The sequence below is a fragment of the Ursus arctos genome, unplaced genomic scaffold (genome assembly GCF_023065955.2).
Source record: "Ursus arctos isolate Adak ecotype North America unplaced genomic scaffold, UrsArc2.0 scaffold_33, whole genome shotgun sequence".
In the NCBI taxonomy this organism is placed as follows: Eukaryota; Metazoa; Chordata; class Mammalia; order Carnivora; family Ursidae; genus Ursus; species Ursus arctos.
In genome coordinates this window covers 604,189-618,659 of record NW_026623019.1, presented here as the reverse complement: position 1 = coordinate 618,659, position 14,471 = coordinate 604,189, and the positions used below count along the sequence as shown (strand labels likewise).

The 14,471-nt window shown below is 54.4% G+C and overlaps 1 protein-coding gene across 3 annotated transcripts in view; it reads left to right on the top strand.

Annotated features, from left to right (window-relative positions):
• IPPK (inositol-pentakisphosphate 2-kinase) overlaps window positions 1-14,471 on the top strand; it is a 45,041-nt gene that overhangs the window by 2,525 nt on the left and 28,045 nt on the right. For all 3 annotated transcript variants that reach the window (XM_048218316.2, XM_026519128.4, XM_048218317.2), the window contains exons 2-6: window positions 3,797-3,844; window positions 5,438-5,533; window positions 7,896-7,962; window positions 9,426-9,547; window positions 11,151-11,240. In XM_048218316.2, the coding sequence (XP_048074273.1) occupies window positions 3,797-3,844; window positions 5,438-5,533; window positions 7,896-7,962; window positions 9,426-9,547; window positions 11,151-11,240 (423 nt within the window). The remainder of the gene's footprint in view (window positions 1-3,796; window positions 3,845-5,437; window positions 5,534-7,895; window positions 7,963-9,425; window positions 9,548-11,150; window positions 11,241-14,471) is intronic.

The following is a 14,471-nucleotide window of genomic DNA, read 5'->3' as shown; positions in this document are numbered from 1 at the left end:
CGGTGGGCGTGCCTGGTCCTCCACTGCTGCAGCCCAAAGACGCTGTGGCTCTTCTAGCGGCCAGTCGCACTTGCGCTGAGCTGTGCTCAAGCCTGTGGCTGCTGTCCTGCGTGCTGCCACGTGGGATTTCTCTCTCTGCTTCTCCGTCTGCACTCACCTCCTTACCTTCTCGTCTCAGTGGCTTTGGCTCTGCCCTGTGCTGGGAAGGTTGCTGCGAATGTGGCTTGTTACTCCGTCTCTGAAGTGTCCCCAGCGGTGGGAGCGAGCTGCCCTCCATCCTGCTCCCCTCACCTGGGGGTCATCACGCTCGGCTCCAGGGATGCCTTCCTCCCTGCTGACAGGTAAACACGAAAGACCTGCCAACAAGGATCTTCTGCAAAAGTGCGAGGGAAGCAGCTCGTTTCTGCCTTCTCAGGTTTTACAGCCTTTCTAAGATTCTGAGGGGGGTCAGAGTCTTTACCTCTGCTGTTGTTTTGATGGCCTGGGTGTCTGGGTCCTGAAGATGCGAGGTTCAGGCAGTCAGGAGCCGTCGGACTCCTCCTCTTCTCATCTTGGGTTCAGGGTTCTGATTCGTAGATCGTACATAATGGAGATGCTGCAACAGATGGTGGTGGTTCTGATCTGGGCTTGTTTTTGTGTTTTTGTTTTTGAATATGGCATCTTCCCAAGCCCTGGGCCACTCCGTTCTTTAATTATCTGCTGAATCTAGTTTAAAGAATCTTAACTTTTTGTTGTCTCTAGTATTTTTTTTTTTAACAAGTAGCTTATTTTCTATTTGGAATTTTTCACGGTGCTCATCCAAATCGATACAGCTGATGCGGTTCTTTCTCGGGGAGGCCTCCCCAGAGAGCTCTGCTCGTGGCCCTGCCTGTAATTGTTCCCAGGATCACCTGTAGTCAGTCACATGTTACGATTCGTTATCCAGCCCCGACCTGGATGAGCTGAGCTCTGCCGTCCTGGTGTGCGGGCTGTGCCCGCCTGGGCCTGGTCTCCCAAGGTGGCTCGGTGGCTTCCCCGTCTGCTGTGCGTTTCCTCCTCAGTCCGGACAGCAGTTGCCCTGTTGACCAGGGACGTCTGCCAGGTTTCTGTGTCGCCTGCAGAAGGACCAGACTGCAGCACGGGCGCACCTGCCTCGCTGCGTGTGTGTGGATGCCTGGCAGGGCTGGGGGCCTTGAAGGCTCCCCGCAGACCTCGTGCTTCTCTAGGACCATGCACTGTGTGTTCCGTGCAGTTGGGGTTTGTCTTAAAAGTCCTTCTACTTCTCTTCTGGCTGTCGGATTTTCCATCCCTTCAGGGACCACCTGAGTGCCCCTTCTGCTCCAGCCCCTAGATGTCCGGCCCCCAGATTTCGGCCGGGCTGACACCTCCACGGTCTTGCTCCCACCCCCCCTCCCTGCTTGAATCTTTGACTGCATTATTCCTGTGGCAGCTGTGGGTATAGACCAGGCAGCTGGAGTTTGGGAAAGAGAATGTCCTGCCTGCCGCAGGCCCCTGCTGTGCCCACATGCCCCTCCTGTCTGGCCTCCCTGTGGCGTCCTGACTGCCCCCTGTGACATGGCTTGCTGCTGTCTGCTCTATGTGGGGCTGTCAGCCCAGCACCTGTCCCGGCCCTCAGCCCGCATGCCCTCACCACACTGTGGGCAGGGGTTCTGTCACTGGTGTTCTTACAGACTAGGCTGTGGCTGGGCCTCACGAGCAGAAGGGCCGGGGCACCGGGGGCAGCACCCCGAGGGGTGACTTTCTGTTGCGTTTCTCTCCCTTTCCCTTGGAGGATGTTGCCTGGTCCCCAATGCCTTTCGGTCTTCCCAGCGTGTTCTGGGCCTGAGGCGGTGCACCTGCTGGTTCCCGCAGGTGCAGGGCGACCCTCCCCCTCGTCTGTGCCAGGAGGCCCTGAAGCCTCGATTCCACTGCGGGTTCCCTCCTTCCGGCTTCTCATGGGCAGCTGTCCCTCATTGTGGTGTTTTTGTGGTCTTTCATTCTCATTTGATCCTAATTACTGTTTGCTGTCTCAGCCCAAAAACAGAATATTGGAGGGAAGAAAGTGAAAAGCCCCCAATATTTTCCCACTAAGAGAATAATTTTTGTCACCGCTTTGGTGTACTTGCTTCCATTTTATGGTTTTATTGGGTTCTTGGGAATCCTACCTGTCCGTTTTTGTTTTCCGCTTTTTTACTCAACCTCAAGTGTCAACATGTAGAAAATCCTTTGCCCCCGTGTTGAAGGCTGCAAAGCCCTTGGGCGGCTGGAGTCCCCTTTCTGCGCCGTCAGATATTCACGTGGCTGTGGCGTTAGGGCAGGCTATGCTGAGGTGGGTTCTCCGTGGGTCACAGGCGCGTCTCCCAGGCTGCTTGGCACACGACATGCCCCCCCCCCCCAGCCTGGGACCTTCGAAGCAGCGAATGCTTCTGTTCCTCTTTCTTTATTAAAGATTTTATTTATTTGACAGAGAGAGAGACAGCAAGAGAGGGAACAGAAGCAAGGGGAGTGGGAGAGGAAGAAGCAGGCTTGCAGCGGAGCAGGGAGCCCGATGTGGGGCTCGATCCCAGGGTCCTGGGATCATGCCCTGAGCCCAAGGCAGATGCTTAACGACTGAGCCACCCAGGTGCCCCTTCTGTTCCTTTTGTAACTGAGAAGTTGTGCCCTTTGGTGTGGGCTTTGAGATGGTTTAATGTGTGTGTGTGTGTGTGTCATGCCCCCTTCGCTGACTTTTTCAGCTTGTGAAAATCCTAGACCCTCTCGTAGTGTCCTGGAGGGCATGAACGGTGGGGCCCCCGCCTCAGTTCCCTGCAGGCTACCCTGCGTCAGGCTGCAGGGCCTCCCCAAGGTGTCCCTTGCTCTCCGCTTTCCCGGCCTTTTGTGTTGGACGGACGTTAAGAAGTTGTCCCAGTTGTTACTCCCTGGAGACACTGTCATTGGTGATGAGTCCTTTTAGACTTTTTCATACAAACCGAGGGTGTATACCTTATTTAAAACTTTTTATTTTATGAACTTTATTTTTTACTTTTTTAAAGATTTTATTAGAGAATGAGAGAGCATGAGCGGAGAGGGGGTTAGGGGGAGAAGCAGACTCCCCGCTGAGCAGGGAGCCCGATGCGGGACTTGATCCTGGGGTTCTAGGATCATGACCAGAGCCTAAGGCGTTCGCTTAACCAACTGAGCCACCAGGTGCCCTGTTTTATGAACTTTTAAAAATGAAGTGTGACAAACCTGCAGAAACATGCCTGATCGTAAGTGTATATGTAGCTTGATTATCACAGAGTGCATAGACCCGCAATCCTGTGACCAGCCCCTTCTAGAGCGTTCCTCAGGGGCAGTCCCACGCACCTGCGGGGTGGTCGCCAGGTCTTGCTCTTGCTCTTACGAGCTTTTGAACTTGACATGAATGGAGCTGTAGCCATATGCACGTGCACGGGTACGTTTGAAGCCCCTTTGTGCCTTTCCTCGCTCCTCCGTGGATGACGACTGCACCTCTGTGTCTGTGAACATCGGTCTCAGTTTTGGCGCTCCGCAGCGTGGACGGCGTGCTGCCGTGTTCAGCCACGGCGCTGTTGGCCCCTTGGGTTGTTTCCATTTTACCTGGAATTAGGAACCACGCGCCTGTCTGGAGCAGCTGCAGTCTCCCGTGCACCGCAGGTGTTTCTGTAAGATCGATTCCTGGGAACGAGCTGGCTGGGCCAGAGGTGTCCGGTTTTCCTGGCTGCCCTGGGACCCAGGCCTCGTCCGCCTCCCCATAACCACCCCCTTGTCCCCAGGCTTGGGGTGGGCACTGACCAGACTTTGTTTCATTTCCCGATAGCGTTGTGTGGTGCTGCGTTTCCTGAAGTTCCCTCCAAGCAGGAAGAAGGTAAGATTGATGAGTTTGCCACCCCGTCATTAAAACAATTATTTAAGAAAACTTGTTTTTTTTTCCTAATGCAGAAGTATTAGTGCTAATTGTAGCAATTTAAATGTGACACAGCATTGGGCGCAGAAAGTGGGGTGTCTGTAGTTCCTGCGGGGCCAGCGTTTTGACCTGCCTGGGTCACTTTGGGACCCCTGGGAAGGTCCTGGGTGCTGAGCCAGGAGCGGGCAGAGAGCCCTGCTTGTGGCCAGGACACCCGGGGCCAGGGCTCAGCTTCGCCACCCTGCTGGCTCGGTTTCCCCATCTGTGAGACCATAGCTGTGACAGGTGAGTTGGTGCAGCTGGTGGACGATGGCACAAGTCACAGCAGGCCAGGTTTTGTTTGCTGAGTCACCCAAGCATGTGGACATGCTCAGCGAGCCGTCCCCCAGTGGCAGTGTCTGTCTTCCTCCAGTTGGGGAGCGGCTGTAGTGTTTGTCTGGGGGTGATTAAAAAGAGCAGGCAGGGGCCATGGGTCCTGCCCCACAGTGGGGGGTGGGGTGGGTGGAAGGGGCCCCGGATAGAGTGCGGGAGATGAGTCTGCGCTCTTCCTGGTCGGGAGCCCTCACCAGGGGGCAGGTGAAGTGGATGGCTGTGGAAATGAAGGGCCCTGCAGAAGGACACAGGGGGACCGAGGGATAAAGCTGGAGGGCCTAGGACGGTGTGGTCAGCGTGGAGGAAGGTGGCCCCGGGCGGGAGGGCGTTTGCTGCCTCAGCTGCTGCGAGAGGCGTGCAGGGTGTTGTGGTTCCACCGAATGGAAGCTGGAGCCTTCTGCAGGCAGCTCGCAGCACCCCTGCCCCCAAGCAGTCTGCAGCGCCTGGAAAGGCCACGTTCTCTGGATGCCTCTGTCAGCGTTTCCTGCTCAGACTCACTGAGGCAGCATCTTCCGAGGCAACAGTTTGCCTTTATTTTATGAACGGTACGCCGACACTGGCCGTGTGAGTGGTGGGGAGTTGTGTGGGGTCGTTCTGTTGACAAGAAGAGCTTTCTGTCAGGAACTCTGTGGCCACAGCTGTCGGTGCCCCTGGGAGCGCTCCGGCTTTTCCGTCGGGCATTGTTCCCACGCAGGCTGCGGTCTGCGAGTGGTACGGGGCGTGGGGGGCCCCTCAGTTCGGGACCTTCTGAGAGCCCGCAGCCTGCTGGCCTGAGAGCCCTGCCGTCTGCCCTCGGACTTGCTGCCCTGGGCCAGAGTGAGGGGACTCAGGGCTGGTTTCCTTTCTCCCCCAGATCTCACAGTCTGTTGGGTTAAGAGCCTCTGACGGGGGTGGAAATAGTCTACATTTGGCTGCTGAGGCCCAAAATCAAAATAGCTGGTGATTTTTGGCTGGGAAAGATTTTCAAAGTCTATTGGTTAGGGGCGTGTCCTGGGTGGGAGGAGGGCAGGGGGTGTGGAGGTGCAGGACGGGAGCTCCGGTGGGTCTGGCGGTCTCCGTGGTGAGGCTCCCCTTCCCCTGAGGCCCGGGCACCTGGTGTGTGTGTGTCCACGACATGGCAGCCCTGCGTGGTGCCGGTTGCTGCCCTGGTCATTGAGGCCTCCCTGTGCTTCTCTTTTACAGACCTCAGAAGAAATATTTCAACACCTACAGAACATAGTGGACTTCAGCAAAAATGTCATGAAAGAGTTTTTGGGGGAGACCTATGTCCATTGTGGGGTGAGTGACCTTGATTTACACAGTCTGAATTCACAGGCACATTTCGTGTCAGTAGTACCAGCTTCTTGACTGTAGTTTGGACCTTCGTGCTTCCTGACAGCCCTTGTGTTCCGGTCTCCAAGTGCTTCTCTCCAGGGTTACACGGGAGGCATGGAGCTGGTAGTCCTAGTCCCATTTTCTAGCTGAGAAACGTGAGGCTCAGAGAGACCACATGAGGTCTACATCAGCCAGGACCCCTGGTCCCCGCCACCCTGCCGGCAAGAGGGGGCTCCAGCTTGGTGAAGCTCTCAGGGCGGATCCGGACGGCATCACTGAGCCCTCTGCTTCCGGGGGTCCTCTGCTTCCCCGGTGGGCCTGCTGTGGACCTGGCAGGGCGGTGCTGGCTGCTGCCCGGGGGGCCTCAGTACCTCCTGATATAGGCTCAGCGAAGGGCTCGGAGCGTCTGTACGACGTCGCCCTGGCTGTCCCAGCTAGTGGTCTGAGAGATGACCTGTCCTGGACTTGGGTCTTTCCTTTCCACGGCATCCTGCTGGCCTCAGAGGTCAGCCCTGGGCGGTACGGGGCTACACAAGGGCGAGAGTGCCCAGGGCCGTCCTGGTGAGGTCCCCAGCTGTCCAGTTGAATTGTGAAGGCCAGAAACCCACGGCTGTGGGAGCCCCGTGTCTCTGACCGGCCTGGATGGTGTCTCAGCAAATGCAGCCATGCCGACTGCCAGCTTTCTCCTTGAGGAGAGGGCGTTTTTCTGGTTCGCAGCACTTGGGGGTTGCTCTAAACCTTTCTCCCAGGAGGGGCCCGTAGCGCGGCGGGGAGCTCAGGGTCCCAGCCGACGGTGGTCTGGCAGGTGGGAACGGCATCAGGATGTACCCCCAGGGTCCAGGATGCGCTCTGGCTCCAGGTGGCGTTGTGTTTGTCCACAGTGGGTAGGGCTCTGGGCAAATGAGGTGAGCCCACAAGGTCACATCCCGGGAATATCCACCCCACTGACACTCGTCCTCTGCATGAAGACATTGCCAAAGTGAAACATAGCCTGCTTTTTCTTTCTTGGACCTGGGCCCTGGCGCGGTTGAAATGCAGGAATGTGACATCTCTGGTCTGCACAAGGCCACGTTCAGGCAAAACCAACATGTGTAGACAGTGACTGCTGACGCCAGTTGCTAAAGGAGGGGGTGGAGTCCTGGCGAGAGCCTTTCCCTCCCCTGTGTCCTGGGACAAGACATAGACAGGCCCGCGCGGGAGTGAGGCCCAGACGGAGTGACAGGCACACCCGTCATGCCGGGTTTGGGGACTGGTCTGGGCCTGTCTGCAGGGGTGCTGGAGGTTAGGAAACAGGGAAGAGGCTGTTTCCCTGGTGCCTTCAGGTCTTGCATCTTAGAACTGCGGGGGCTGAGACACTGATGGCATTTTAGAAGTGTGGCCTTGCTTTTGTGGACCTAGTTCTCCCAAGGCGAATGCCACCGGGGCAGCCTTGATTTCCTATTTGAACTTGATGTGATGATAAGTGAGGGATGCTGTTCTCCTGGGGGAGCGTCTGGAAGACCGTGGACATGCTGCTCACCTGCCAGCCCTCTAGGCTGGTGGCTGTTCGTCCTTCTCTGCAGCTGTCCCTGCACCCCTTCGAGGGCAGGTCCCGTCAGCAGGGACGCAGGTGTGGCTACGCCGTCCATGTTACACTTCCGGGAGAGGAATTCTGTGGTCTTAACTGTGGTTCTTCCTAAGTTAATACTTTGTGCAGGTGCTGGCCGCCTGCCCTGCTGACGACTGCTGTCCTTCTGTCCATCCGTCTGTCAGTCCGTCAGGCAGGATGGTGTGGTTCACGCTGGTTCAGGAGTCTGAATCAAGGGTTGGTAAATGTAGTCAAGGGTTAAGGATGCCTAAAATAGAACTCATCGTAAAATTGGGAATTTAAGGTTGTTTAAAGAAATGCAGTTCTACTTTTTACCTTGGTGACTGACGTAGGCAAGGGGGCTGGTGGGCGCTGTGCTGAGAGCAGCTGAGTCACCTGTGGCTCCGGGTGGATCCCATCTGCTCCCGCGCTCCTGTCTTGGCGGGACTTCTTCTCGCACTGGGTGAGCACCGGACGGTGTGGGAGCCGAAGTGCAGGCGTGGTGACCGACGTGGAAGCCAGTGCTCTGAGGAGGGCCTGCCGCTCTGTGCGCAGAAACCTTCGTGTCTGTTTGATCTGGTTGCGTCCTCAAAACAACGGGGCAGCTTTTATTCCTAAACCCACATACTGAGTAATTTTTTTAACGTAAAATCTGCATAAGATGAAATCTGCCATTTTCACCGTTTTTGAGTGTGCAGTTGTGTGGCGTTAAGCTGCGTTCACCCTGTCGCACTGAGTGTTTCGTACTTGTTCTTACAGGAGGTGGTTCAGCTGCCTTTAGATTTCGTGAAACAGCTTTGTTTAAAGATACAGTCTGAAAGACCAGGTAAGACCTCGAGCTTGCAAATTCTGTTGGCGATTTCAATATTCCGTTTGGAAAATGTTCAACACATTACTCGTGTTAGGTCGATGTAGTTTTCAGCGGTTCTGCTGCCGGAAACTTAATTCTTAGCTGGAAGTGCTTGGGGTGCGTGACTACGGTTCTGGGCGTCAGATACTCACCTCCCTGCGGAGAGCATCTGAGCCATGAAATGCATTCGGGACCGAAGGGGAGCTGGCGTAGCGCAGACTTAGGGTGGGGAGGGCGGCTGCGGCGGTCCAGCAGACTGTCGCCCAGGAGCGGGAACGCACCTGCGTGCTCATCGTCCTGCAGGCAGTGGACAGACGAGAATCGCAGTGGGTGACAGCCTCTCTACCGCCTCCGCGCCTTCCTGCACTTGCTCGTGGCAGCAGTGACGCTGAGCACACGAGAGCTTGTCCTTTCAGCCAGAGACCGGATGTGGTGTCTGTGGGGGCAGGTGGCCCTTCCGTGATTCGGAAATAGAAAGCAAGCAGGACAGTTGTGCCCCGGAGCCTCTCGTGTGGGGTGCTGTGCGGAGCAGGGCTCTGGTGGGGAAGGAGGCCACTGACGTACCCCAGCAGGACTGGGTCTCGGCTGTTCCTCCCCAGATGAGGGCAGACTGGTGCCTGCTCTGGGCGCTCTGCATCGTCATTTTGTTTCATAATTATCCATTAAACGTATCCGACGTGGCAGTCGTGAGAGCTGTCCCTCACTGTAGTAATGCCTTGTTACTGCCCTCATGACGTGCATGGAGGAAGGCTGACTCCCCCCGGGGCCCAGAGGCTGCGTCTTGTGTGGCTCCTGGGCCCCGCGTCTGGCGGGTGGACCCAGGAAGCAGCTGTTGGAGGGCTCTGAGGGAACTCCTCGCTCAGCTCCTGGGCCAAGGGAGTTGCAGATGTGGGGGAGGTCCCCAAGACCACCCCCACTTCTGGCAACACTTACACAGTTGGGGACCCCCCCAATGACCTTGGGTCCGATGATTTGCTAGAAGGACCTGAACTCCCCGTTATCCTCATGGCTAAGGCTTCTCGCACTGAGGGACGCAGGTGACACCCAGACCAGGGGAGAGGCTCTGGGGCATGTTTGAGAGACACCTGCCTGAGCTCCCGGGCGGCTTCTCCACTGGACCTGTGCGCCCCTGCTTGCTTCTGGCGATGAGGTGTGACCACATGGAGGACGAGTGCCAGCCTGGGGTGCGGCTGGGGCACACAGACACACGCCCAGACCCCCGCCGTGAATCACAGTGTTACACTCGCGTGACCCAGAGTCCCCAGATAAACACTCCTTAGGCAGGACCTCCTGAGGCTTGGAGGGGCTCTCAGAGGTCGGAGGCCACTGCCTCTCTTGGGCAGGGCTGAGCCTTCCCCCGCAGGAGTCCACGTGTTGCCATTGGTCATCTTGTCTGTCCTGTGCTGATTCTCAGGTCTTCTCTTGGCTCTGTCTTTCAGAATCTCGCTGTGACAAGGACCTGGACACTCTCAGTGGCTATGCCCTGTGCCTTCCCAATTTGGCCAGACTTCAGACCTACCATTTTGCAGAGCACCGGCCGATTCTGTGTGTAGAGATCAAGGTGAACTTGCATCAGGGGGAAGATGTGGGGGAAGGAGAACGAGGGTCTGTGAGTCTCTGCCTGGAGTGCACTTTGCAGCAGAAGCTCCTGGGGTCCCCATGCTGGGCCTTACGGCCCCTTCCTGGCCCCCAACTCCCCTCGATTCAGCTTGCTTCCTGCTCCTCCATGTCTGTCACCTGCACCTTGCTGCTCTGGGTCCCCCCACTGGACAGAGCCTCAGCTCTAGGCCCATTCCTGGTGCTGGCACGTGGAGCTGGCAGGGGGCTGCCGCAGAAGGAATTGTGTTGGGTCCTGCCTTCCCTGTTTTCCTGGGAGGATGCTGCTCGCCAGGCCCCCTCCTCACCTCCTTCCAAGCCGTGCCCCTTGGCTGCTTGGTGACACCACAGTGCGCTCCAGGAGCTCAGTTCCCGTGGTGCCCGTCTGATGGGTGGTGCTCTCTTCCTTCGCTTCCTACTCAGGAGAGATCTCCCCAGAGGCCCAGAGTCTGTGCGACTTTCAGAGCCCTGGTTTGTCCCCCTGGTGGAGGAGGGCCAGGGCCTGGCTTCAGCTCTGCTGCCCGCTGTGCCCATGTCCCCCTCAGGAAGCCTCCCAGATGTCCCAGGCCGTTGTCTGTCTCCTTCCTCCAAACCTCTGTGGCAGTGTTTTCTGGGTGACCCCGTGGCCCTGAGCACTCACACCCCCAGGTGCTCTGTGTGGACTGACGTCCTGCTTGCCCAACCGGAGGGTGAGTGTCGCGCATCTCAGACGACAGGCAGCATAGTCTTGAGCCCCGACACTGTAGTTTTAAAAGGCAGCAGATGGGGGCGCCTGGGTGGCTCAGTAGGTTAAGCATCCAACTCTTTTTTTTTTTTTTTTTTTAAAGATTTTATTTATTTATTTGACAGAGATAGAGACAGCCAGCGAGAGAGGGAACGCAGGGGGACAAGCAGGGGGAGTGGGAGAGGAAGAAGCAGGCTCACAGCAGAAGAGCCTGATGTGGGGCAAGCGTCCAACTCTTGATTTCGGCTCAGGTCATGATCTTGGGGTCATGGGATTGAGCCCTTTGTCGGGCACCGTGCTGGGTGTGGAGCCTGCTTACGATCTCTCTCTCCCTCTCCCCCGTCCCTCTGTCCCCTGCTCACGCGTGTGCGTGGTCTCTCTCTCTCTCTCTCAAAAAATAAACAAAAATAAATAAATAAAAGGCAGCAGGTGTTCTGGGAGCCTAACAGCTGTTAGATGGGCCTTCCTGGTCACTTCTTGTCCAGGGAAATGAGGTTCTGCTTCTTAGAGCTGGGAGCTGGGGCAGGCCCCCTCCTCGAGGCTCTCCTGTCGCATCCTGTCACAGAAGGAAGGCGGCTCTGGGTTGTGCTTGGTCTAGTCCGTGACGGAGGCACCTGTGGTTTTCCCCAATGAGAGCTCTGGCCTCGGACTCCGTGGCGGCCAGGATCGGGTGTGACGTGCTGAGGGAGGGGTCCGTTCCCACCAGGGCTGCAGATGAAAGCAACTCTGGGGGACGTAAAATCTCACCGATTCTCCTGGGTATCACGCTCCGTTATCTCATCTTCTGGAAGGTATGGGATTGGTCCCTAAACATTCTTTTCTTCCTTACTTGCTGATTTTGCAGCCCAAATGCGGGTTTATTCCTTTGTCCAGTGACGTGACGCACGAGGTGAAGCGCCGGGTGTGCCGCTACTGCATGCACCAGCACCTCAAGGTAAGGCCGGCGGGGGGCGTCTGCAGGTCGCCCACTGGAAGTGTCCAGTTCGTGGAGTTCAGTAAATTCGCATGATGGTGCTACCGTCATCCTCAAATCCCAGAAGCATTTCGTCACCTCACAGAATCCTGACCCCATTAGCAGTCAGTCCCCAGTCCCCTATCTGGCCAGCCCCTGGCAGCCACCTGCCCCTGGGGATTTGCCTCTTCTGGACGTTTCCTGCAAGTGGAATCCTGCAGCCGTGGCCTCTTTGTGACTGGCCTCCTCCCTGAGCATCACGGTTTTGAGGTTTTATCCACGCTGTAGCGTGGTTGACCGCTCGTACTGAATGGGAACGTCTTGTTCATTCATCTCTTGACGGACGTGTGGGTCATTGCTGCCTGTCGGCTGTTGAGAGTAGTGTTGCTGTGAACGTGCACGTGCTTGTTTGAGTCACTGCTTTCTGTTCTCGTGGGCTGAGTCCTAGGAGTGGACTTGCTGGGTCTTCGAGAAATTGTGTTTAATTTTTTGAGCAAAACAAGCTCTTTCCACAGCTCTCACACCATTCTGTATTCCCACCAGCCATGCATGAGGTCTGATGGCTCCACATCCTCGCCAGCACTTGCTGTTGTCCCTGTTTGTGATTATAGGGGACCCTCGGGGGCACGAAGTGGCCCCTCACTGGGGTTTTCATCCGCGTTTCCCTGATGGTTCGTGATGTTGCAGACCTTGTCACCGGCTCATAGGCCATCGTATGTTTTCTTTTGAGATATCTCGGTTCAAGTCCTTTGCCCATTTTTGAATTGGGTTACTTTTTGTTGTTGAGTTTTAGGGGTTCTGTATATATTTTGGGTATTAATCCTTTATGAGATATGTGATTAGCAATATCTTCCCCCATTCTGTTACCTTTTCACTCTGTCAGTAGTGCCCTCTGATGCACAAACATTTTTAATTTTACTGAAGTTTAGTTTTTCTTTTTCTTTTACTGCCTGTGCTTTTGGTGTCATAGCTAAGAAATCATCGCCTAAATCAAGGTCATGAAGGTTTTCCCGTACGTTTTTGATCCATGTTATGTTAATTTTTGTATTCGAAGGGGGATGGGGTCCATGTCCTCTGCATTTAATTCCAGTTTCCCCAGCGCCATTGGTTGGAAGGACTGTCCTTTCTCCAGGGCACGGTCTTGGCTCCCTCACCGAAGGTCTCGCGGCTGCGAATGTGCTGGTTTCTGTCCGGGCTCTGTGTTCTCCGTCGGCCCGCACGTCTGTCCGTGTTCTGCTCCATCGGCCCGCACGTCTGTCCGTGTTCTGCTCCGTCGGCCCGCACGTCTGTCCGTGTTCTGCTCCGTCGGCCTGCACGTCTGTCCTTATGCCAGGATGGCCCTTCGTTTCATTCTGTAGCTCCGCAGGCCGTTTTGAAATCAGGAAGTTTGAGTCCTCCAGCTTTGTTCTTCCTTTTCGTGTTTTGGCTTTTTGGGACTCCTTATAGTTACATATGAATTTGGGGATTGGATTTTTCATTTCTGCAAAAAAAGATCATTGGGATTTTGACAGAAATTGCAGGAATGCGTAGCTTACTTTGGGTAGTACTGCCGTCTTAACAGTATTACGAGTTACAATCCATGAACACAGGCCGTCTTTCCACTTACTTACGACTTTGAAAATATCTTTCAGCAACATTTATAGCCTTCAGGGTGCAAGTCTTTTACCACTTTGGTTAAAATTTATTTCTAGATATTCTTTCAGGATATTGTAAATATGATTATAAATGCAATTACTTCTTTAATTTTCTTCTCAGACTGTTTATTGCTGGCATATAGAAACACAGCTAAATTTTTTTGAAGATTTTATCCACTAGAGAGAGAGAGAGAGAGAGAGAACGAGCGGAGGGAGGGGCAGTGTGAGAGCGAGAAGCAGAGTCCCCGCTGAGCTCAGTCCCAGGACCTTGCCGTCTTGACCGAGCAGAAGGTAACCGACGGAGCCCCCTAGGCACCCAACACAGCTGACTTTTGTATGTTGGTCTTGTATCCTGCAGCTTTGCGGCTTTCTTGTAGATTCTTTGGAATTTTCTACATATAGGATCATGCCATCTGTGAATAGAGTTTTCTTTCTTCCCTCAAGAAACCAGCTGGGCGTTCTGATGGGATCCACGAATTGCAAATCAATCTGGGAGGTGTCACCACCTTAACGGGATTCGTGTTCTGCGGACACGGTGTTTTTCCATTTATGCAGGATTTTAATCTCGTTCGGCGCTATCTTACAGTTTTCAGTGTGGCAGTCTTACACTTCTTCTGTTAAATTTATCCCTAAGTTTTATTATTTTGGATGCTGTTGTAAGTGGTATTTTTCTTTTCATTTTCAGGTTGTTTATTACATAGAAATATAATTGATTTTTTAAATATATATTTTTAGTTGTGGTGAAACACACATAACAAAACTTACCATCTTAACCATTAAGTTACGTTGTTGTGCAACCGTCAGCACCATCCAGCTCCAGAACTTCTCCTCAGCCCAGCCTGAAACTCTGTCCACGTAAACACTCCACACTGAGCTTTCCTCAGCTCCCGGCAGCCGCCAGCCTCGTTGCTGCCTCCGTGATTTCACTGCCGTTGTTCCTCACAGAAATGGAGTTATGCAGGATTTGTATTTCACTTATGTTCTCAGGGTTCATCCATGTTGTGAAGTATGTCAGAATTTCCTTCCTTTTTAAGACTAATAGGCTGTTGACTATATAGACCCCATTTTTAATCCATTTATCCAGTGACAGACGCTGGGTTGCTTCTGTCTTTTGGCTTTTGTGAATAATGCTCCTGTGAACACGGGTGTGCAGGTATCTCTGAGATTCCACTTTCAGTTCTCCTGACTGTATGCCCAGAAGTAGGGTTGTTGGTCTTACGGGAACTGTTGTTAATTATCAGGAGCCACCATACTGTTTTCCACAGCACCTGGGCCATGTCACGTTCCTTCCCGGGACGTGAAAGTCCCACTTGCCCACACCCTTACCAACACTTGCTAGTTTGTTTTCTAACGGGCGTGAGGTGAGAAATGCAGTTGTTTTTTTGTACATTGATATCCTGTCACCCTTGATGAACCTGCTTCTTTGCTGTATTTTTTTTGTTTTTTTGGTTGTGGTAGTTTTTTAGGATTTTCTGTATACGTGATCAGATCACTTGCAAATAGGGATAATTTTACTTCGTTCTTTCCGATCTGGGTGTCCTTTGTTTTTCTTCCCTAACTGCTCTGGCTAGAACTTGCA